Here is a 24,945-nt window from a genome sequence, read left to right as displayed (position 1 = left end):
ACACACCAAGTACTGCCTGATGGAAATATTAATTATCATTCTCCTTAAACTGCAAAGAATGAAAATACAAAGTAAAGCAAAACTCTCATTTCAATACTTTGCATAGAAACATTTCCTAACGTGTTTTTCCTTCTGATAACTGCTACATTATTTTTATTGGAATTAATGTATTTACTACGACTCAGAATAAGAAATCTTTTTGAATTTTAGTAAAAGCTTATTTTATTGATATCCTGCCAGTGAGTATTATGCCTGCAATTACAACATTGCCTTGTAGATGCTGGAGTGTTTTCAGTATGTGAAGTGAAAATCAACTTGCATTAAAGGGTTACGTACGCAGCTGTGTGTCCCAGTGATAATTATAAGGAATATGAACAACTCTTGTAATGGATGCTGGATGTAGGCTATTATTTATTTCTGTGCTTATTAATAGAAAATATTAACTTGGATTCTTAGAGTAAAATTTGTTGTACACCACTTCACTACTCTGTATTTAATTCACACTATGTATATGACTACTTTTTCAGTCTTTCGTAGCGCTACTGTACAACATGTGACCCTGACAGAAAAAAAGGTTTCCTGATGAGAAACTTGCATTGTATAAATGAGAACTTGATTCATTCAGGGTGTGTTTTTCCCAGAAAACTAATTTCCTGTTACATTGTGCTCCTCTTTCATATCAGGAGAATTGTTTAACGTATTTTAGATTTCCAGTAGGAAATTGGACTTAAATGTGAAATTCTGACTTTGTCTCTGTAGATGAGGATGTGTAAAACTCTTGTACAGTAATTTGTATTAAAGGTTTTGGGGTTTTGCTAGCTTATGGCACTCATCGTACCCTTTTGGACCTGATTTAAAAGGGAAAACTAAGTCAGTCTAATTAATTTGTGTTAATAATCATATTCATATAATTTAAATTTATTTGCAGTTTCATGTACTATAGCTTCAGAACTACATAGTTTCTCAATTCAATGTAGTTTTGTGATGTGGATCTTCGTAATCCAAGTGTTGTCAGAGTAATTGTTTTTTATTACAAAGCAAACTAACTGACGTTGATACTGGCAAGATGTTATAGCTAAGAAAATCAGTCAAGGTTGCCCCAAAGATTTTAAGTGAGTTTGTTTTCCTCCATGTCATTTTAAGGCAAAGATTTCAAAGTTGTATATGGATTTTCTTTTCACACAGTAGGTTTCTAATCTAGTGTTTACAGATGCCTTAGGGAATATGTTTGTGTTTTCACATAACTGCTCTCTCTCTATGGGGGCTATTGTGCCTGGATCCCTGTCAGTGAGTATGATGGTCATTGATCACGGTTGTAAGTTCCTTAGCTTTCTTATTCAGTGAAACGTAGCAACACTGATTCATGAAATGTGAATGATGAGCCGTTGATGTTCTAAAGTGAGAATTATGAAAACATTATTTTTTTTTTATGGCTCAGACTCTTAACCTGTGAAAGTAAAACCGAAAACAAATCCCATGCACAAAATTTCCACAAGGCGTTTCAAAATGAATAACAGTGGTAAGCTCCTGAGGCCTTTTTATAAAATCTTGTTTTCTGTCTTGCCAAAAAAAAAAAAAAAAAAATAGACCTTTACACACAAGAGTTGTCACCAAAATCTTATACAAAGTTTCCCTTTTTTCTTTCAAATGAAAACCTTCCTAAACATGCTCCTGGTATTTCTGTATTAATTAACTTTTTTGTTTAGTTGTATCGTTTGAGGTGTGCCGTTTCAGTTGAAATTCAACAGTTTACAGTGCTCCAGTGCTAAGATGTAGGGCTGAAAAGGCCTTCCCAGTCTGATGAACAAGTCTGTGCAAGTGTGCTCCCTGTATCAGCCAGAATCTTATCTGACCACGGCCAATCTGCTGAGAAAGCAGACAAGGGCATTTTGTTTATTGACATATCATCACGTGTGCTTGTGCTGTTGAATTGAGACGCTAAACCATTTGCACTATCATGGTATAGAGTTTCCAGCCAAGAGCTACCGAGATAATTTTCATAGCCAACATGGGCTCTTCAAAATCATTGGTTTAGAAGTCCAAGGCTTTGAAGCTTTCCAGTTGTGATTGGCCCTTTGCTCAGTATTGGAAAAAAATATTTGTATTCATATAGAAATCCCCTGTGATATCATTCAGCTGCACTATGTATCCCATCGTTGAGAAATGCAGGCTCTGAGCACTTTGAGTCATTTTATTCACAAGTCCTCTGTCGTGAGCTGATATATAAAGGAAATGGGTAGACCACATCTAATTTAAGAATTTATCAATGTGTGAAATTTCTTTTTTTAGAACTCTAGAAAAAGACGCACATTGTTTCACAAAAGTCATTAGCCCTGATCTGAAATATCCGTGGGATCTGCTGGTAGTTTAACCCCTTTTTTCTCATCATTAACACTCCTTCACATCAGAAAGCAGGCACATACAGGCACATAGTTTTCACATTTCGGAAGCCTTGCTTGGCAGGTGCCCAGGTCAGAAATAGCAGTGGCGGCGTATGTGATAAAACTTGAATTAAACCTTCTGACTCCGTACCAGACGGTAGTTAACACTATCTCCCACCCGTATTTGCAAAATATTCTGAAGCACAGGATATGTTTCTTGTTTTAGGCTATATGTCAATGCCACCACAATACAGTATTGATGGAGTGAATGCTCCCATGTAAAACTCTGTTTAGGGAGCCTTTTTATCAGTTGTTTTGAAAAGACTAACACAAATATTCACCAACTAGCTTAGAAAGGGAATTATAGGGGATGATTGTTGAATGTCAGAAATAAATAAATATACAAATAGAGGAAGCCAGTTGTTAAGCTGAGAAACTGCGCTAACTTCCTCATCAGGAATGTAATTGTTTCATACTGCTAGGCTTTGTAATGAAGTTGCCAGTATTTGTCTTTTGTTTTAACTACCTAGCCTATGTATAGTAGCTGTGAGCTTCTTATTTTTATTACGTATTTAATGCCCAGTGCATTGTGGACTGTGATTTAATATGGCATAGAAAGTTGATAAAAATGTGACTGTTGCTGGTATAATAAGTAATATTTGTATAGTATTTTTTTAAATAAAAGTACTAAAACATCTGTATTTTATTTTATTATTAATTGACTAATTTAGAAAATCTTTGTAGAATATTTATTACTGGAAGCCAACCATTTTCATTGATGCTTCTGCTCTTTCCTTAGATAAAGAATGTATTGATGAATTGTTAGTGTGATCTAGTCTTCCATTTATTTCCATTAGCAAATTCCTTTATTTTTTGTGAAGTTCTCAGTACTGCCTGTCTAGACGGTACAGTGTAATTGTGTACATTAGCTGGAAGGCCTGTAGAAAGTGACAGTCTTTAGAGACTGATTATAAAAGCAAGTATGTGTTGATTTATTGAAAGTATAGAAAATGTAAAGCAGTTTGGCTTCTTACAGACTGTAGACATGATAACTTTAAAACTATCTTTGCATTCATAATGTGTTGCGTTAGGATGACAATGGGGAGCAGTCATGTTAACATTAAAGTTGTTTTCTGAAACCCCATTCAGCACATTGGTTCCTGTGAAAATTCAGCTTTTTGTCAGGTTGCTAGTCCTACTGATTTATAAAGGAATGTAAAACTGCTTTTAATTTGAGTCTGGCACAGCCCAACTTAGCTAACTAAGATACTTACACAATTCTGACAATTCATATATCTCTCTCTCAGATTTATTAATCTAAAAATCACCTGAGGCATCACCTTTTTAATGGGTTTTCCCCCCCTGAATGTTATCTGGTTTCTAAAAGACATTTACAAGCTCCTGTTTCTCAAAAATAAATAAGGGCAAACCACATCTTGAAGACCAACTAGTTTTGGAAATGTTTAACATGACAAAAAACTTTTTTTTGTTTCATTTATTTAATGTTGCTCAAATCAAAAACAGAAAACCATTTCCGAGAACCACAAGCTTCTTAAAGTCCTGTTTATAAATGTCACCTGAGCCCAGATTTCACTTTGCTTATGCAAGATAAACAATCTTTTTTCAGAAATCACACACCGGGAAAGCAAAGTTCTTAAGTTAAAATCTCTGTGACAAAATTGCATTCTATTCTGCTCTTTTATCGTTGAGTTCTCCGGAAAAAAATCAATTTGTTAAAAACAAAACAAATGGTAAAGATAAACATGTGAAAACAGTTTTTGTGAAATTCCCTCTCTCTCTCTCTCTCTCCCTCTCTCCCCCTCCCTCTCCATGTTTGCTTATTCATTTGACCTTGTTTGCAGTAGGCAGTACTTTCTTTTTTGTAAAAATCAAAATAACCGACCTATCAGAGAAAACTATTATGTACAATGTCAATGAAAACAAATATCACAATCTTTCCCTGCAGTGTGACCAGGGGACCAGGAAACCGCCAGCAAAATACAACTTTCTTGAAGACATCGAGGCACAAAATGAAGAGGTCCTACACTTTTGTGATGAAATTGCAAAGTAAGCCGTGGGCTATGATTTTAGTAATTTCTTCACATATTCCATAACCAACACTTGCTCGCTGAGATACAGTATTATGTAATTCCCCTCCTTTCCCCAGTCATGTTCTCACTGTGTTACAGCCCCCTTATAGCCTGATGATGAACTGTAGTCTCTCCCATAGTCAGAATACAATGTCAGCAAACCTATTGTTGTTATTGTGCAGCGATGCACTGAGACTGCCCCTGCTGCTCTAGCCCTGTCTTCAGAAATCACTTGCGGTTCAGTTCAAATTGGGTAAATCAAGTGTTCCATAGGTTCTGAATGGTTGCTGTATCCAATATTGTATAAATCATGAGATAAGGCAGCAACAAACTGTTTACATCTTCCTAATACAGCTTCATTCTTTCCCCATCAGTCTGAACTCTGAACGTTATAGTGATTTATTGTGTTAAACTCCTTGAGAACCTCACACTCTCAATGTGTTTTTTTCCCCCTGTGCCCTTATTTGTTCTATTGTTGTCGTGTTTTTCAGATTAAGGCTCAAATTTCTGCACTGTGATCTTGCTAGCAACCCAGGCTATGTGTTGAGCCCAGTCATCCTCCAGAGAGATATGAAAGGAGAAAATGCCAGTGTGAAGGTGTCCATTGAGATCGCTGACTCTGAGCAACCCGTCACGTTCACCTGTGATGGTATGGTTGTGTACTTGCTCTTGTCTCATTGTCACATTGCTCATGCTGATAACCTGAGACAGAACATACAGGTTAAAAGTTCATTTCAATCTTGTGGGACTTTTGTTTTACTTTTGGCATAACTATGACGATTTGGTAATTTATCTTACAGATGCTCCTGTCAAGTTGTTTAAACTTGTTAATAAAATTTGTTTTGCCATTTTAGATAATCAACGTCTATAAGAAAATTAATCTGACATTATCTATATCAATTGGCCTTCATAACTCTAGCTGTTCAAAAGGATTTCGGTTGTAACCATTTCGTTTTTTATTTTTATGGTTAACTCATGCTTTGTTACTCCATTCTGACAAGGATTATTTTCCTGTACAAAAGCCTTTGAGCAGGTGGCATCTGGTTCACATTTCAGTTTGCCAGGCTCCTTTAAAGACGGAACTAGGTTTTGCTAATTTGCTCTGCCTTTGGATTCGAACGGCCATTTTGCTCTAGAACTTTCCGCCAAAAGCCCTGCTTTAATAGTTGTGTGTAATATTTTACCCTTTTCTTTATTTTAATTTCCTAATTTCAAAATTCATCTGCTTATCTGTCTCGAAACGTATTATGACAGATTTAAATGTCTTTTGTTTTCCCTTATCAATAGATTGTGGCTATATTCCGTATGAACTAAAATGTCTTATTGTCTCTATCTTGGGGTGGGCCAGGACTCCCACAGAGTACTTTGATTGTGTCTTATTGTTGCAGGAATCAACAAAGGGAATGTATTGTTCTGTTGGGGTGTCTTACCTTTAATGACACATCCATATTAAAGTGCTGCATGGGAGGTCTCTCTTAATAGGCATGTTACTTCTTCATTCTGGTGCTTAAGGTATTATAATTAAATAAGGATATATACAAACAGCATGTTCATGACGGAAAATATCCATTTATGACCATTTTCCTTTTAAAGTAGTGGTAAGCCGGGCTGGGGAAATAAGTAAGCTATTTCAAAACAAGCAAAGCTGAGGGTCAGGAAGTTGAATTTGGAACATTTTATCATTTTTGGGAAGCACATCATGTTCCTTATTTCTTATAGCTTACATATGGTGTAATAAATATGCAGAAAGGCAGGCAAGTCAAAAGGCTTTATGTAGTTTGTTTTATCCAATAGTCTTCAATAGCAAGGATTTTTCAAACATGTATGTTTTCCACCTTTTCATTTATTATCCTGTCTGTCACCATAGTGTGCTCTTTTCAACAGCTCGGTTTTTGTCGTTCAGTGTCTGGCAACTGACAAACCTTCATGGGACATTTGTCTGGGCCTTCCAAACTCTTATGGCAACAAGGCTTTTTTTTTATACAGTGTTTTGTACTTTATGGCTGGCATCAAAGCAGACCAGCCTTTGTTGAGAATAATCCAACTGTGCAACAGCTTCAGCAGGCGAATCCCTTTTATCATTGCCATCATAGATGCTTTTTAAATGTCTCCTAACAGAATAACCAGGCTATGTCAATTTTCTTGTGATGTTGTGTTCTATTGATCACAGAAGCTTCTGTGCTGCCTCACGTTTTATTTAATTTTCAGAGTTCAAATGTGTTTGGATTGCATTATTCTGTGTTTGAAAGGAACAGCCCAGCTAGTTTTATTTCTCAAACCCAAACATAAGCTGGTCATCCTTCATTAGAGTTCACCTTTTGATGTACTGACCTAGTTTGTTTTGTTCAGTCTTTTAGACTGGAAGAAACATAGACACAAGGCTGTAACCTTAAATGCAAAACAATAGCTTAATTCCTCTTGTCTATTTCTAGAGAAATTATATGTAGTGTGGTTTCTTACTAATACTTTACATCACTTAGTTATTCCTTCTTTGGAATACCAATGGCTGTTGCCCGTTTTCACCTAATATAGCATTCCAATTAGTTTGGTGACTCTTGGTATGTGATTGTGAATTTGTTTATTTTTGTGAGCAAGGCTTTGGTTATGGTTTTCATGCAACTTTTAAGAGACATTCAGTCTGTATTTACAGAAGTGAGAGCTCACCACAGAGACTTGGTTGTTGTTCTTCTTTCAGATGCAAATATCAGAAGTAGAACTAAATTGATTGTCACTGCTTGTACTTCTTTTACTGTTACATTATGTTGAAGGCAATCAATAATGAATGGCTATTGTTCTCTCTTACACTGGTGTTAGATTAGATATGAGCCTTGCTTGTGCTGTTCTGTATTTAATGTATGCTTGATTTGCTGTCTTATGTTCTGATTTAAATCATTTACTCGCTGCCAGAATGCGGTTGCTGATTTCCCCCCCAGCTCTCCCACCTTTTCAGTCTCCTTGTAGATTAATCTTGCTTTTAGGATAAGTCAGCTTTGGCATTCCTCGAGAGCTGCTCAACATTCCTAGACCACATGAGATTTTTAATTGACTTGGATGAAGGATGTAACATGTCCCTTACAAAAATGCTTCTTTTAATGTTTTTTATGGATGCACCACACAATTTACCTCCCCAATTAAGAACATGAGAAAGTGTACCAATGAGAGAAGGCCATTCGACCCATCGTGCTTTTTTGGTGTTCATTAGTAATTAAGTGATCCAAGTATCCAGTCTATTTTTAATTGTTCCCATTTTGTTTGCTTCAACCACATTGCTGTGTAGTTTGTTTCAGATAGTGACAACTCTCCTGTTTACCATCTTGAATGCCTTGGAGCCCAATTTCCATTTGTGTCCCTGGGTGCGTGTGTCCCTGCTGATCTGGAAAAGCTCCTCTGGATTGATTTAGTCGATGCCTTTCATGATTTTGAAGACTTGAATCAAGCCCCCACGTAGTCTCCTCTGTTCCAGGGTGAAAAGGTTCAGGTTCCTCAGTCTCTCAGTAGGACATTCCCTTAAGAGCTGGAATAAATCTGGTTGCTCGCCTCTGAACTGCCTCTAGAGCAGCGATATCTTTCTTGAAGTGTGGAGCCCAGAACTGTCCACAGTATCCAGATGAGCTCTAACTAGTGCATTGTACAGTCTGAACATCACTGCCCTTGTTTTAAATTCTACACTTTTGACAATATACCCTAACATTGTGTTTGCCTTTTTTTATTGCTTCCCCACATTGTTTGGCTGGACAAAGTGAGGAGTCCATGTGGACTCCTCGGTCTTTCTCATGCATTACTTCATGTAGTTATATTCCTCTCATATTGGACATTTTTGTTACCTGCATGTAATACCTTGCACTTGTCCACATTGTCTACATCTGCCAGGTGTCGGCCCACAACTGAATATTATCGAAGTCCCTTTGAATAGCCTGTGCTGCTGAGATTGTATCTGCTGATCCACCTATTTTAGTATCATCTGCAAAACTATCCCAGAGTCTAGATCATTAATATAGATTAGAAAAACCAAAGGCTTTAGTACTGATCCTTGTGGAACTCCACTAAGAACTTCACTCCAGTTAAATACTCATTTAGAACATTTGCCACATCTTATTCATTTCATGCGCAGTGAGGGCACTTTCCTGAATGGTGCATTTCTATGATGCTCTGTGTAAAACACAGCTTTTGTAAATGTTTTTTAATTTGTCCTGATGCTGTGTGGTAGTGTTCCTGTTGTAATGGCCTTGTTCTCTCTCTCTTATCTGTGCCCTTATTGTGTGTGTTTTGCTTCAGTGAGTTCCCCAGTGGAGCTGCTAATCATGCAAGCCCTGTGCTGGGTTCACGACGACTTGAACCAGGTTGACATTGGCAGCTACGTCCTAAAAGTCTGTGGCCAAGAGGAAGTCCTGCAGAAGTAAGGTCTATTGTTAAAAAATCTCCTGCCTGGTTCAGCATGTTCTCAATGGGGGGAAGAAAAAAAATGAGAGAGAGAAGGAGATGAGGGGGGGAATATGTAAACAAGATGACTGCCAACATTCCAGGCCTAGGGGAATATTTTCTTAAATTGCGTTAGGAAAATGTTTCCCTTTTATGCTATATTTATAATAATCGTCCAAACTTGGTTAAAAGACAGCGAGCAAGAAAAGAGAGCAAATGTTATTGTAGTTAATGAGGAACAGAAGGTATGAGTAGGACTCTTCCCTGCAAGGCTTATCCTGTTTTCACTGCGTTCCTGAAAGTTATTTCTGTTCCTGTATACAATGTGCAAAACATCCTTCGGTTTCGCTTTGAGTCCCACTCTTTAAGTTAAGTGTGCACTATGTTCTCTATGTGGAAATACTCCAGCTGTGAACAGAACCTAAGAAGAAGTATGTCACAATCTTAAGAATGAGATCTTTTTTCCTTTTTTTTTTTTTTTTTTTTTTTTTTTTTTTAAATAAACAAATTCCTTTTTTTAGTAACGTAAAACAAAAATATGTGAGCTATTTGTACTAGTGGTCATAGTATTTACAGCACATCACAGTTTCCTTTCTTCATTAAGCTGTTTTTTTTTCTCCATTGTCTTTTCCCCTGCAGTAAACATTGCCTTGGCAGTCATGAATATATTCAAAACTGTCGAAAATGGGAGATGGAGATTAAACTGCAGCTCCTGTCTCAGAGCACTATATGCAGGGGTCTCGCACGCACAGTAAGACACAATATTCCCTGTGATATCGGCTAGTCTCTTAAGTTCTTATTGTGGGAATTTCTGTTTGCCTGCATGTTCCTAAACTTCAATGGCTCTCTTGTAATAAATGTAAACCTCTGCAGGGTAACTGATCGTTGAAAATGTATATGTCTGTACTCCATCTGGAGATGTGATGCAGTGTCTTGTATACTGATCCAGGGCTGCGATTGAGTGTAATGTAAGCTAAACATAATGTTAAAGAGACTGCATGACCTATCTGTTTATGAAGGAACTGTTATCATGGCAGATAAGTGTGAGCAAGAACAGCAATGGCAACCATTTGACTCCTGGTCTGCCAGAAAGTGTTTGGCAAACTAGCATTTCCCAACACTGATGTAAGTGAGCCAGCTTGTCAGACGCATTTAAAGGTGGAGCAAAATGAAACAGTTTTTTGTTTTGTGCACAAACAGGCAGATGATGATACCTCCCCCATTGATCTAGAAAAATACCTGTGCCAGGTGGAAAAGCCTTTTAAGGAAACCATCAGCAGGTACATTCATGTGTTTTTTGTATCTGTCGATTTAAAACAAAGTACTGCTACATGACTTGGGCTCACTATGATATTTCATGCTTTTAGACAAGGCCTTGTTGACCTCCTGGAAGTGTATCACAATCAAGTCCAGCTCTGCCTTCAAAATGAGGTAGGCACTCAGTTATTCTGCATTTATTTTTTGTACCCCTTTGTATCTTTTATAAATTAACATGCCCAGAGGAAATGTACCTTATAGATTGTTCATGCAATTATTACATAATGATTATTGTTAATTTATTTATTATTATTAATATCTGTTATATGTTAGTGATACTTGGTACTTTATATCTTTAAACCAGAATAACCAGTATAAAATGGTAGAGCATGTCATCCAAGCTGTGAAGACTATCTGCTGCTCACTCGATGAAGTGGAGACCAAGGCCATCACAGAAGCTGTAAAGAAACTGAAGCGCTCCGTTAATCTCCCGAGAAGCAAATCCCTCGAGGTTAACCCAATTTTCACAACTTGTTTTTGTGCACCTCATTGTACCTCTTGTCAGAATATTGTGCATAGTTTCCCTGCTCCTGTATTGTACTTATCAGTGGACATATTACAACATGATTCTGAGGAATCAAAGCTTGGAAGACTGAATCTATTTCCTCCTTTACTTTTCCATAAAATATGCAAAGAAGAAATTACTTATTGTAATGTAAAACTTAACAAATAGTGGTGGATATCAAACCCTATCATGTATTATCTTTCAGGGTTTCAGGATGCCGTGTCATAACTTCCTGTCATAATGTCTTATCCAAAAATAATAATATATGTGTTTTACATAATGTGATCAAAGTGATCGCTGCAGATTGCAGATTTTATTCACGTTTTTGAGTTTGGGATTGTTTACTTGCATATACAATAATCACTGTGCATTTATCTCCTCTGTTGTTGAAGAGCAGTAAAGAATAACTCTGCTTTCACTGTTTTTGCCCCAGCTATAGACACCACAGCACTTCATGTTGTCTGTAGAAACTATAATTACTATCAAGGAGTGTGAAACGCTAACACTTGGTTTACATAATATGACTCGAATCCACAGTGAAGACACATCCAGTGCTTTGTAGTCTCTCTGCTACCCAGTTAGTTATGACATGACACATCCTGAAAGAACATAATGCTGACTTTTGACATCCGCCATTATTTGCAAAGTTTAACATTTTAACATTTTAACAGTTGCTTATGTGATAGAATAGTGCACCTACGTATAGATTATATCAAGACATGAAGATGCGTAAAACCATAATTTTAGGATTTGTCTGTATTCCCCTTTAATGCAAGTGAATGTACAGCCTGAATAGATTAATAGATTGAAATAAATGCATGACCGCTTCCTGATGAAAACTCTTGTTTTCTTGTGTGGTCATGACCCATCCATCTTCTGCTTCACAGGGTGCCTCAAAATCTTCAGATGTTTCTGCAAATGGTGAGTTTGAATGGGTAACGATTCCATCTCTATACTAAGGTACTTTGCAGTGGTTATGGCATTGCTGACTTGCATAACACACCACTTTAAAATCCCTTTGCCCTTGCAGGATCCTGCAGCCCAGTTGAAGAGAGCATAAACGGGCTGACAGAAGCCGTGTACAAACTGTTACAGCTGTACCTGAAATCCTTCAGCAACACGGTGTCTCCCTCGACTGTCCATGAGCAGATAGAGAGCAGAGGCACAAAGGAGGTCTCTGGGACCACCGAGCACCTGCAGTTTACACTGTTCGCAGTCCATGGCATCCCGGGACCCTGGGTCAGCAGGTATGTTCTTCGCGAGCTTCCAGATCTCGAGACAATTTTAGCTGCTGTGCTCATCTGGAAGGTCCAATTTAACCCAATGCCCAAAGAGGTTGCTGGTAATTGCTCAGTTACTGTACTTGTGTGATTGTTCCCAAATGCCTATGGCACCAGCTGCCACCTAATTCCAGGTATGACTGGTACGGTAATTCCGGTGTAGACTGTTATTGGTCAATTCCTTTAAGGTTTTTGAAGACTTGATATACTCACCCAATCTTATCTTTTTCTGAAAAATGTATCAAGGTTAATGTGTATGCTTACAATGTTCTGCCTCAGTGTTGATTTAAGTATATGTACTTTGGCAATCTGATTTAAACCATTTTCAGAGATCATATAATTTGTTAACTGACCTACATTGTACACTACATACAATGCACATGTTTATGAAATTATACAGGGAATGTGAATTCTTCAGTGTAGTCAGCATTTATTGTTTGCTCAAGCTCCTGTAATAAGCTTTCCCTACAGTAGTAAAGTAATATAAAATGGGTGTTGACAAAAGCTTGTTTTATTGTTATACAATTGATATTGGACTATGTACATGTTTATAAGGATGATCTATTGTAAAATGGCATTTCACATGGAAAGTACTTTGCAACTTGCTGGCTTAGTTTGAAAATATGTATGTCTTCAGTGCTAACTAAACTGGGAAATTAAACAAGGGAGAAATTCAAATTGTTAATAAGACAGGTTGTGACCTGGAAACTTTGAGGTTTTAAATTAAAAAACTTTCCAAAGTGGGAGTGCACTCTGGGGAATCCTATTTTAAGGGTAGAAGAAAAACCCACACACACAGCAAAGTGGTGTGATATTTTGAAAATGGTGGCTTTTAAAACATATTGCTCTAAGATTGTTTCCCTCAGATGCGGTCCAAATCCCACTTTACCCCAAATTACTGTGAACTGGTAAAAAATAACTTTTTGCCTCAAGCGTGAGACCCTCAAGCTGTATTCTGCTTCTATTTATAACTCAATGCATGAGAATTCGAGTGCATGAAACAAGCATTGCTTTCAAAATATTGTCTGATAATAGAATAAAGCTTGTATTGCTCATTCTTGTCAGTAACAGGATGCAATGAAATCCCTTGGGTTATCTTTCATTATCAAATAATGGTCATATGTCCAAAGAAAATCTGTGAAGGATGTACGAGTTCGTATTTACTTGCAAAGGTGCATTATTCTTTATTTAGTTAATTCTTATGACTTGAAAACGTGACTGGAAAGAAACTCATTTATGTTTGTGTTGTCTGTAATGCATCTTCTCAGAAGAGAATTGGGAATTTTCCAGTAACATGTATTCTGAAGTTTTTGTAGTGGCCCAAATTACAAATTTCCATTTGATTCAGCCACTTTAATTACTTGATACACAGGCAAAGCATAGAAATCACATTACAAATACATAGGATGTTTAAAAGCTTTATATCATTTTGTGTTTGCGTGCGTGTGTGGTCAAAGGTCTCTGATGTTCTTTTGTTCTTCAGCTTTGAGAAGTACTACTTGATGTGTTCTCTGAACCATAATGGCAAGAATTTATTCAAACCTGTCCAGTCCAAGAAAGTTGGAACATACAGGAACTTCTTTTACCACATCAAATGGGATGAGCTGTAAGTATTTTGATTTGCACTCAAATCATATGTAATCACAGCATATGTAATTTCTCAACGGTGATATTTAAATAAATCTTTATATATGCATTATAATTGACTTTTGACAGACAGATGTTCACCTTTTAGCACAATTCACTTCCTTAAAAAATAAATAAGTACAAAGGTAGAAATGTAGACCTGCACATGTTTTTTTCATGCAGATGTGTTCCCACATAAATCAATTATTAGTATTATCATTATTTTATTATTTCTTGGCAGACGCCCTTATCCATGGCGACTTACAAAATATAAGCGCATACAAAAGAAATCATCAATGCATGCATATGTACAATGTCACAAAATAACAAATTACAATATTTTTTGTGAGTCATGCTTATTAGTGCTTTTTCTTTTTTTTTCCCCAGGATACATTTCCCCATCTCTGTTGCACTCCTTCCTTTAGAGTCTATGTTAAGTCTTTCTTTGTATGGGATCCCAAACCAGAATGCCAACAGTTCGCCCGATTCGAACAAGCAGCGGAAAGGACCGGAGCTTCTCGGTCGAGTGTCCACTCCCCTGTTTGACTTCAAACGGTAATCTCAACAGAATATTGAATGTGATCTCGTCTTCTCTTCGGTCTTATTCATGGAGCTCATATGAATCGTATGATGTCTTTCTCTCACACAAGTAGGCCTAACCTTAGCACATGTTTGACCAAAAAATAGAAAATATCAAGAATGATTTTCCATTGTTAAAATACATTTTCTCATAGATTTCTGTAATTTGGAGTGTTTAGTAAAGTGTTTTGCTCATCATTAAGCAGATGGGCCTCCCTGTTTTGAATTTTTAGCTTAGCTTTAGTTTCTCTCAGGGAAAAAGCCCCCCAGAACTCTGGATAGCATGAACCAATTTCAGTCATCATTTTCTGCAGGCACAGAGCAGAAAATACATTGCAAAAATAGTTGAGTGTCTTTTCTGAAATGTACATTTTAAAAGCTAGTCCCTTAATTACTGCATGGTGCTGAAATGCTCTTCTCTTTAACAAAGCCTGGCTGGAGGCCTGGGTGTATCAGGGTAGGCAAGCATAGGATGACGTTAGTGCTGTTCATGGAAGAGAATTTTATGAGTTGCCCGAACTAAAATCAAATTACTTGAATTAATAATTCAGTAATTTATTTGCCAGAGAGATTTCTGTGTCAGAAGCTCCCAGACATTTGCCAGGATTTGATCAAAACCTTCAATCCTTCAATTACCATCTCCACAAGCAGTTCCTAGTGATGGGTTCCCATCAGGTAGACAGGAGAAGTCTCTGGCAAAATGAAAGCTTGCTATCAAATGATTCGCAGTCTTGTTACTCTTCTTATGTTGAGCATCTGAAAGTCAACATGGCAGGAATTTGTGACTGATGGATTTACGATTTCATTAAAACTAGCGTGTGTTCTGCTTTGGATTGGACCGAGCTGTTGTGTTTGGTTGAAATAATTATGCAAAAAGATTGCTCTGCAGTCTGTGACCTCTGGCCTACTCGTGTCATTTTTTCTGTACCTTGTATTTCAGAGTTCTGGCACGCGGCACAAAACTTCTCGGTCTGTGGACATCCACCCTAACGGCTCCGACAGGGACTGCAAGTAGAAGAGGGAATCTGGTGGAGCGAATAGTTCTGCAGGTGATCAGAGACTTCTTACAGAGCCCCCCCCCCCCCAAAACCCCTGGCCTCATCACAGCCTTCAGACGAGAAGTTTCCTTTGAAGACCTTGTGAAAGCTGTCCAATCCAGTACTCAAAGGCCACAACCTAGTAGACAAGCAGATAAGAGGTTAAATTGGTTCAGTTCAATTAACTTCATAAGAGTTCAGGTGGAATAAAAACCAGAAATCTCACGGCCTTAGAGAATAGATTTGAAAAAGACTAGCGGAAAACAAATGTCAATATCAGTTTGTATTTTGTTTTCTGTTTTTTATGTCCTGTCTTTCTGAAAGGAAGACTGTGGAAGCATTTTAAAAAACATATGGCTGTAGGAGTATCCTTTTTACTGGTGATACTGTTGCCTATATAGCAGCGCTGCAGGCTAACAGAGCGTTCTTTTGACCAGGTGGATTTCCCAAGTCCAGCTGTTGACATCCTGTATGTTGGGCCGAAACCTGCCAGCAGACCGGACTCTCAGGCCCTGGAGACTCTGGACCCTGACCTGACCAAGCGGCTCGAAAAACTCTGCAACAGAGCTTCTGCATTCGGGTATGTGATCTCCCTCCTGTGCTGAGGAACAGACTCACGTGGACACATTTGTTCCGTATTTTTACGTTGGATAATAAAAATAAACGGTAAACAAATAAAAAAACGTTAAACAATATATATTTTCAGGAATAATGAAAGAGAGTACATTTTCTTGTAACTACGGTAATGTGAACAGGGATTTATTAATCTGCCAAATCATTCTTGTTCAGTTATTGCTTTTTTAATAAGTTGCTGCACTTCCTTACATGGTGGCTTAATATCCTGTCAGACATAAGTCCCTGTCCTTTGATGCTGGCAGCCCAGATTTAAAAGCACTGTATTGTAAAACAGATGCACAAAGCCTTGTAGTCCTGCCCACACTGGGTATGGTATGGGCAGCAGTGTGCAGTAGTGGTCAGGGCTCTGGACTCCTGAGTGGAGGGTCGTGGGTTCAATCCCAGGTGGGGGTCACTGTTGCTCCCTTGAGCAAGGGACTGTACCTAGAATGTTCCAGTAAAAGCCCAGCTGTATCAGTGGGTAATTGTAAGTATAAAAAAAATACACAGAAAAATAAATACATATATGTCCCTCCCTTATTTGTTAAAGGTATCTTTATTTTTTAACGATGTGATCCGGATAAGAAGAGGTACTTGAATAAAATCAAATATTTGGGTTTCTACTGGCAGTGTCTGGGGGTGGGGGTAGGGGTAGGCGGGTAGGTGATAAGTCACTCAACTGAATCAGATCCTAGAGTGGGGATATACTAGCACAAAATTAATCTTCAAAACGATTTCCATTCACAATAAGCACCGGCATATTGGGCGCAACTCTCATTAACCTTTCAAAGATGATTGCTGTAGCGTGCAGCCTCTTTTCTTGTTCCTTGTTTCCCACTGAATGCCCACTAATGGGACTTCTCTTTTGCAATACACAAATTTGATTGAATTTTCCTGGCTCTGCAGATGAATTTAGGAGGTCTGTTTCTGATCAAACAGTGCTGGATGTTTTGTGATGTTTCTCAGTCTGTTTTTAGGCATACTTGAACTGCCTGGCACCGTGTTTGTATTGGACAGCTGAATCACAACCAATGCTTTTTCTCAACAGGCTCACCAGAGCTGATAAACAGCTTTTGTGGGAGAAACGACAGTACTGCCAGACCTACAAGAATAGCCTTCCGAAGATCCTGGGTAGCTCTCCGAGTTGGGACTGGGGAAGCATGTCCGAGATCCACTCCCTGCTGCACCACTGGACCCCCCTGCCTCCCGTCTGTGCGCTGGAGCTGCTCGACTCGAAGTAAGGCAAAGAGATGGGCCGAGCTGCTGATAGAACTTACCTGTGGCATTGGCCAGCAGGGCTGCCATATAGTTTTAATCACTCCAGTTAAATCATTAAATGTTTCCTGCAGCCTCTGACTCTTAGAATCAATGAGAAGGTTTACTTTTACATTATCTCACTCCAGCGTTACAGTATATAAATAGTTAATTTACAGATTGATTAAATTGCCCTGTGAAAATCCATTAACAGTTTTGTATAACAAGTAATCCGAGCCTCTAACTTGGTCTTGGTCTTGGTCTAGAAGAAGCTGCCAAGACTCGCAGTAGATCGTTTTGCAGCATAGATCGATGAAACCTAGTCCATGACAGCCAGCTCTTATGCACATTTCACATGTGCATGAGAACAGGTTTCTGAGCAGATCTCCGTCCCACCACCTTTGACAGTAATTCTGAATCCAGTTGACTGTGATAATGGGAACATGTTTCTCCAGGTTTGCAGACACTGAGGTGCGACGAGTGGCAGTGGATTGGATTGAGAGCAGCAGCGATGATGAATTGGCTGATTATCTGCCGCAGCTGGTGCAGGTAATACATGCTGATCACTTACTCACCTACACTACAGTGCCAAATAGTGGTGTGACAACAGATAACATCCAAAAGATCGCTGCTCACTGTGTGTTTACCTGCGCTCTTAATGGCAGTCCTTTTCATGTTCTTGTATATTGTGCCATTCCTCATTCAGAGTGGTTTTTATTGCAGAGACGTTGCTCTTTCTTTCTCCTCCTGATTTGATGTTGCAAGTGGTCCCAGAGGTTTTTTTAATGCAATTGAGGAAAGGACTCCGAGCAGATCTTGTGTTTGCTAATATAGTATATATCATACCCCTTGCAGTACTCTTTGCATTTAGTTTAATTTCTTATTTGTGGCCTATACTGTTTATATAAACAGTTTCCATACTGCTTGTCTAGATTTGTATTTCCCACATCCACTTTCAAGATGAATAGGTGGTGGAGCTTCCACCCAAGTGGTGAGAAGGTGTGCACGATGTGTTTTTGCTTCCCATGCCCTCCTGTCTGTATAAGTCACCACTACACCTATTTTTGTAGCATTTACATTTCCATTAAGAAAAATCTTTGATAGACAAATGTCTTCGATACATTCCAGCGATACGCGATGAAAACCTCTCCCCCTTGGGCAGTGCTTCTAACTCAAAAGATAACTGACGGCAGTAAAAAAAAGAAAAAAAGAAATGAAGAGGGTGCAGCTTATTTTCCCGTGAATTTGACCTGAGTTACAGATCACTGTCTTCTTATCTTGGGAGGGTTGTGCACTTCCTTGCAGTAACTTCTGGAACCCTTTTCACAAGCGATTTTGGCAATAGCCGCCTGAGAGAACAAGGGGAACCTGGCACTGCACAGGAAAGCTGATCTACCAGTGCTACGTTTGTGAATGTATATTCATCCTTTATACTTAAGTCCAGGAAAAAAAAAGTAAGAAAACACCAATCCAGCAGCTGGGTGAAAACAATATTTCTTGCCTGAACATCAGTGTAAACCTATAATGGTGTACAAATTAGAAACCTCCATGTTATTGTATCTTCCTGAGCCCTGCTGGAGAGACATGGTACTGAATCATTTTCAGCTGAACAAACGTTTTAAAGAACCAAATATTGACATTGTGGAGTCGGACAACCAGCATTGTCGATCGAGTTGAAAGACACACTGAAGCCTTTCATCTTTGTATGTCTAAATTCTGCTCTGCATTAGGGCTGATCCGTTATAGCCGTCTCTTCCGGTTACTGACAGTACAGTGCTCGTTTCAACTCATTTGAAAAGGTCTTAATGGGTTTTTGTTTGTCTCCTCCTAGGCTTTGAAATTCGAGTGCCATCTGAAAAATGCGTTGGTGATGTTTCTGCTGTCCCGAGCACAGGGGAATATCAACATTGCTCATTACCTTTATTGGTGAGTTAGTTCTAAATTACAACCTTTCAAATCTGTGAGAGGAGAAGAATACATTTGTTGACGTTTAGTCACAGCTGTTTCCAGTGCCTTTCACTAATTACAGCACAGCTCCTCTAAAGTGTTTCTGTTGCTTTTGGCTGGGGAACAGTTTGGTTCTTGGCAGTGCAGACAGACACTGACCAACGTCTGAACAGTCATTGCAATGAAAGACAAAAGATACCTGCTGTGGCACACACTATCCTAATTCATTCAATGAAAAGACTGCAATGAAATCAATCATCATAAAACTATATGCAATTTTAAACTAACAAAGGGACATCATACAGTTCTATATGAATGATAAAGGCAAAACCAACCACCCCAATACCTTTTATTATGTTCTTAAAATGTGTATTTAACAAGGATCTCCAGCCCTGGACCTTGACCAAATCACAGCTTTGACCTACCCACAAATGACAGACTTTTACCCAATTGCAGCTGTATCTATTGTCAAAAACCACATTATACTACTTGCAAACACAAGAGGGTATGAGATTGTAATTTGTGTTTTGCGGGTAGGTCAACGTTTTGATTTGGTTTAGGCCTTGGTCTAGGAGAGCGACGGCATTCTATTAAAACTGAGCTTGCAGCTGCATTAAATTTGGATTTGTTAAAAACAGGATTAGAGATCCAGGAATATATAGGACTCAACACAAGTGTTTTGCTTTTATGCTGTTTTAAGTTTCTTTCTGTTAACATCACAACCATTTTGTGCCATCGTAGGCTGCTGAAGGACGCAGTGCAGGACCCGTGCTTTGGCTCTCGCTATGAGAATGTTCTGGGTGCAGTGCTGTGTCTTTGTGGCCGTGGGTTGAGGGACGAGCTGGACAAGCAGACCCGGTTTGTGCAGCTCCTGGCTGCAGCCGCAGAGAAAGTGCGACAGGCCAGCGGATCGGCGAGACAGGTCAGCACCGCGTCTGCCAGGCTCTCCTGTTTGTCTTTCATGGTACTGCAGTTTAACTGGGCCCTGAACTCAAAAGCCTGTGATGATCCCGACATGGTGCTTAACAAAACACATTTTTAGAATCTCGTCAGAACTTTGTGCCAGCATCCTGTTTTTGTGCTTTGCTGATGGGAGTAAAGGTGTTCCCATGGAAACCTACCTGGGTTTCTCAGGTGTTCCAGGCTGAGCTTGTGCTGAGAACTGTGGTACAGATCCCCACGACTCAACCATGAACCTTATGCATGTATATACAGCTTTTATGAATTCAGTGCCATTAATCAGTAATATTATGGAAACTTCTTCTCTTTCTGTTTTGCTATTAGGTGGTGTTACAAGAAGCCATGGAGAGAGTACAGTACTTTTTCTCAAAAAACAACTGTCGACTGCCACTCAGCCCCAGCCTGGTGGCTAAAGGACTTAATATTAAGGTAAACTGTGCTTGTGGTTATTCGTAGCCTTTTACTGCTTACTGCTACTGCTTATTAATATTTATAACAGCTATAGGAACGATGGTGTAAATATCTAAGATTGCATGATGAGAAAAAGCATGATCTGAGTTTGAAAATGAAATCTAATGTTGACTTATCTTGTTTATAAACAGGCGTGTTCCTTCTTCAACTCTAATGCAGTGCCTCTGAAAATAGCCCTTGTGAATGCTGATCCTCTGGGAGAAGAGATCAATGTCATGTTTAAGGTAAGAACATAGTTAAACAGGATTCAAGTTCAGCCATCACATTTAGTCTAAATGTATATGGGTTATATCAGGCCATAAATTGTATAAATTGGTAGTATGTAAAATAGCACCAATATGTTTTTCTCTGTTCATTGCAGTAGTACTTTTGAAATCTCTGGAGAGAGAGAAACATGTTTGGTTGTTGATTAGGAAGAAGCTTTATTTATTTTTATTTTTTATTTTTTTAAATATCCATTTTAAAACTTTACTTCTGCTTTGCTTATGGGCTCCCTCTTGTGAGAGAAATGGGATATTGCAGATTAATTCTTATACTTTGCCATTAAACTGCTGACATCAGAGTTTAACACATATGTGGGCTTCAGTGATTAAAGACAAAAGAAGTCTTCTAAAAGGTATATCAAATAATTTTGTTTCACCGTAGGCTTCCTTTAACACTGCACAAAGAGTAATTATACCCCGAGGGATAACAGTGCAAAATCTTCTCAGAATCTGATGTCAGATGTAGTTGGAAATTAAACCCTGGCACTGCAGCTGCTCTGCTTCTGTTATCTTTCCCATGCTGTTATTCACATAGTTATATAATTACATATATATAATATACACTCACATATATAGATCAGCCCTATTTTCTTATCGTATGTGTTCCGTATCACAATATACCAGGACTCTATATGTATTTGGTGGGGTATCTCTGTTTTTGTAACTTGTGGGGTCCCGTGTACAGTAGGGGCTTGGTCCCCCTGGGCTGTGCCCTCGGTGTAAGCTTGTCTGCTGTGTCTGTCAGGTGGGGGAGGACCTCCGGCAGGACATGCTTGCTCTGCAGATGATCAAAATCATGGACAAGATCTGGCTGAAGGAAGGCCTGGACCTGCGCATCGTCAACTTCAAATGCATCTCAACTGGCAAAGACCGAGGTATGGCTTAGATAAGATTCCATATAAACGGGCTGTTCAGAAATTGGCAATTCCAAATTGAGGCGAGAAGGTAAGAGGGAGTGGTATTTTACATTCATATATCAAAAGAGGGTCTTGTGTGATGGCACAATGGAGAAATAGGGAGCCCAAACATTCCGCTGCCGTTTTTCTGGAGGTCGTGTTTTTGAGTGGGCTGACTGGTCTTCACGTCTTCTCACCGCAAAGGAATGGTGGAGCTGGTCCCAGCATCAGACACGCTGCGAAAGATCCAGGTGGAATACGGGGTGACGGGCTCATTTAAGGACAAGCCCCTGGCGGAGTGGCTGCGCAAGTACAACCCTTCTGAGGAGGAATACGAGAAGGTAAGGATGCAAACGGGCAGCCTACCAAAATCTCTTCGAGGCTTTTGGCAACACAAGATGTTTAAAACTCTGTGACATGATTACAGAAAATCTTAAGTATTCATAGCACTGTTTAATACTCCCCAATATAGGTCACCTCCTATAGTAGAAAAATATCAGATAGTCTCCTAGGGAGAATTATACTAAGGTAATTGTCAGAGAACATTGTGTGTGTGTAGGTATAGGTATGTGTACCTGATACAGATGCATTGATTTTCTTCAGCCGGGCAGAAAATAATTTTCTTCACTGCAGCACATTAATCATTAGAAGTAAAATTGGCTACATTGAACAACATTTTCAAGATCTTGCATCCAAGCTTGAAATGTGTTACAGTGGTTAGACCTTTTGACATCATGTGCTGTACTAGGAAAATCGAAGACAGGTTAAAGCACTTGAGAGACATACTTCCTAAGGGTCATTGTTCATTGTTTTCATGCAGGCGTCGGAGAACTTCATCTACTCGTGTGCAGGCTGCTGTGTGGCCACGTATGTGCTGGGCATCTGTGACCGACACAACGACAACATCATGCTGCGCTCCACGGGACACATGTTCCACATTGATTTCGGAAAGTTTCTGGGACATGCGCAAATGTTTGGAAGCTTTAAAAGGTATAGTCTGTACCCAAAATGTTTGTTTGCACCCTGCATCGAATAAGACTTCAAAGAATGTCAACGAACCTTAATCTAGCTTCCCTAAGGAGCTGCAAAAATAGAGACACTGTTCCTTTCTTTGTCATAGAAACAGACTTCTGCCAAGTTGATCAAGTTTAAACAATGTGAATTTAATCTTGAATCTGATCTGAATATATATTTTTTAAGTGTTTTAATCATTTTAGTCCCAATCTTCAGAAACAGTGGTGGAAGTGTAGACCTGCCTCAGACTGTGGCTCTAATGAAGTAATTCACATTTTAGTCTGGACTGTCCAAAGCTAAGGTTGAAGTTACTTTCTTGGTTTTGTTGACTGCAATTGTTCCCTGATTACCATAATGGGAATTTAGTCTTGAATAATTTTGTTGTAGTTGTATCACAATTTGCAAAAGGTAATACAGCATTTTCAGTGACTTGACTGAGACTGGCTAAAGAAAAAATAAATTAATAGCAATTAAATTAACCTTATCTGACAATATTGGTGGCTTTGAAAGTAAGCCTGTAATGGATGAAGCAGCCCCTCTATTGAGTACCGTCTGAGTGACCCCTGTCTGTGCTGCTCAGGGACCGAGCCCCTTTTGTGCTCACGTCGGACATGGCGTACGTCATCAATGGGGGGGAGAGGCCAACCAGCCGCTTCCAGCTGTTCGTGGATCTCTGCTCTCAGGCCTACAACCTGATCCGGAAGCACGCCAGCCTCTTCCTCAATCTCCTCTCTCTGGTAATTACTGAAGCGTCTTACCTTGTAATTCATCTGTATCTGTGTAAAATGGCCTCTCCGTGGACTCATATACAATCATGGAACATAGAGTAATTTGATGGGTGGTATGTATGTCGTTTGTTTGTCCTGTGTTGATACAGTTTGTGTTTTTTGTGTAATTATTTGGCTGTCAAAATGTTTCGGTTCTCCCTCTCATTGTTTCTATAATTACTCACAGTATTCAAAGAGATCTTCTTAATTCCTTCTAGTCAGGCTTATTTGCTAATATTATTTTGATTAAATTCGAGATTTTATTATCATTATTTTTATTTTCTGCCAGGTGACTTGTGCTATTGTGACCTGAGAATTCCCAGTTTAGTTGTTACACTTCTTTGATTTCTAAAACAAAATTTGTCAGCAAACTAGATGTAATTCTGAAAGCAGCTGAGTTTCTTTCATGCATTTAATTGATCCATTTTGTGTATGTGACTGTCAGATGACGTCGTCAGGATTGCCCGAGCTGACTGGTGCCCAGGACCTGAAATACGTGTACGACGCTCTGCAGCCACAAACCACGGACGCAGAAGCCACTATCTTTTTCACTAGGTACTCCCAAATGAACTATATATGATCCTGTTTTAATAGTACAGTTATAAAGTAGCCTTCACCAAGTTCTTATCATTCACTTTCAAATGTATAAGCTGCTGCTGAACTGAATGGCAGATGTTAACTTGTTTCAGCTTTGGTAGCCTAAAGTCAAAGAACACATCCTGCTCATTGATAAACAATGCGGACACTGCTGTTAACCGTCTCCCCTCACTGCCAGGCTGATCGAGTCCTCCCTGGGGAGTGTGGCCACCAAATTTAACTTCTTCATCCACAACCTGGCGCAGCTGCGGTTCTCGGGCCTACCCTCTAACGACGAGGCACTCCTGTCCTTCTCACCCAAGACCTACACCCTGAAGCAGGACGGCCGAATCCGAGATGTGTCCATTTTCACTTTCCAGAAGAGATACAACCCTGAAAAGCATTATGTGAGTGCAGCTGTACATTTGATCTGGCTGATCACCTGAGCCTTAAAGAAGATTATTACTGCATATGAATATTTATAATTTACAGCTATACTGTTTCTTTTCTCTTGGCTCCGTGGCAGACTTATGTGGTGAGAGTTTTGAGGGAAGGACAGAGCGAAGCCCAGTTTGTCTTCCGGACCTTTGACGAGTTCCAGGAACTTCACAACAAGCTGACCATTCTCTTTCAACTGTGGAAACTTCCTGGGTATTTCTGTTGTTGTTGTTGGAGTTTTTTTCAGTTCTGTGGAAAAAGGGATTAGTTGAGATTTGTCCAGTGAGTTACTGTACTAATCAATTTGTTGTTACCATGCAGGTTCCCAAATAAGATGGTGCTGGGAAGGACCCACATAAAGGATGTAGCTGCGAAAAGGAAAGTGGAACTGAACAGCTACATTCACAACCTGATGAGGAGCTCCACAGAAGTTACAGAGGTGACCTTCAAAACATCTTTCTTTGCGTAGACCTTTGTAAGCCACACATTTCAAAGTGCTTGACAAAGGAT

At 39.1% G+C, this 24,945-nt stretch overlaps 1 protein-coding gene across 1 annotated transcript in view; it reads left to right on the top strand.

Moving 5' to 3' along the window:
• Positions 1-24,945, top strand: part of pik3c2a (phosphatidylinositol-4-phosphate 3-kinase, catalytic subunit type 2 alpha) — a 37,476-nt gene that overhangs the window by 7,590 nt on the left and 4,941 nt on the right. The window contains exons 3-29 of the mRNA XM_066700935.1: positions 4,348-4,448; positions 4,963-5,120; positions 8,747-8,867; positions 9,530-9,641; positions 10,091-10,170; positions 10,258-10,321; positions 10,512-10,658; positions 11,600-11,633; positions 11,743-11,959; positions 13,476-13,598; positions 14,006-14,173; positions 15,138-15,246; positions 15,672-15,814; positions 16,898-17,086; positions 17,559-17,652; positions 18,935-19,029; positions 19,792-19,972; positions 20,335-20,439; positions 20,613-20,705; positions 21,490-21,619; positions 21,845-21,981; positions 22,461-22,630; positions 23,235-23,391; positions 23,867-23,976; positions 24,197-24,404; positions 24,524-24,648; positions 24,757-24,874. Of these exons, the coding sequence (XP_066557032.1) occupies positions 4,348-4,448; positions 4,963-5,120; positions 8,747-8,867; positions 9,530-9,641; positions 10,091-10,170; positions 10,258-10,321; positions 10,512-10,658; positions 11,600-11,633; positions 11,743-11,959; positions 13,476-13,598; positions 14,006-14,173; positions 15,138-15,246; positions 15,672-15,814; positions 16,898-17,086; positions 17,559-17,652; positions 18,935-19,029; positions 19,792-19,972; positions 20,335-20,439; positions 20,613-20,705; positions 21,490-21,619; positions 21,845-21,981; positions 22,461-22,630; positions 23,235-23,391; positions 23,867-23,976; positions 24,197-24,404; positions 24,524-24,648; positions 24,757-24,874 (3,489 nt within the window). The remainder of the gene's footprint in view (positions 1-4,347; positions 4,449-4,962; positions 5,121-8,746; positions 8,868-9,529; positions 9,642-10,090; positions 10,171-10,257; positions 10,322-10,511; positions 10,659-11,599; positions 11,634-11,742; positions 11,960-13,475; positions 13,599-14,005; positions 14,174-15,137; positions 15,247-15,671; positions 15,815-16,897; positions 17,087-17,558; positions 17,653-18,934; positions 19,030-19,791; positions 19,973-20,334; positions 20,440-20,612; positions 20,706-21,489; positions 21,620-21,844; positions 21,982-22,460; positions 22,631-23,234; positions 23,392-23,866; positions 23,977-24,196; positions 24,405-24,523; positions 24,649-24,756; positions 24,875-24,945) is intronic.

This window comes from Amia ocellicauda, chromosome 4 (assembly GCF_036373705.1).
Source record: "Amia ocellicauda isolate fAmiCal2 chromosome 4, fAmiCal2.hap1, whole genome shotgun sequence".
In the NCBI taxonomy this organism is placed as follows: domain Eukaryota; kingdom Metazoa; phylum Chordata; class Actinopteri; order Amiiformes; family Amiidae; genus Amia; species Amia ocellicauda.
The sequence above is the reverse complement of the archived record's forward strand: the minus strand, read 5'-3'. Positions and strand labels throughout refer to the sequence as shown.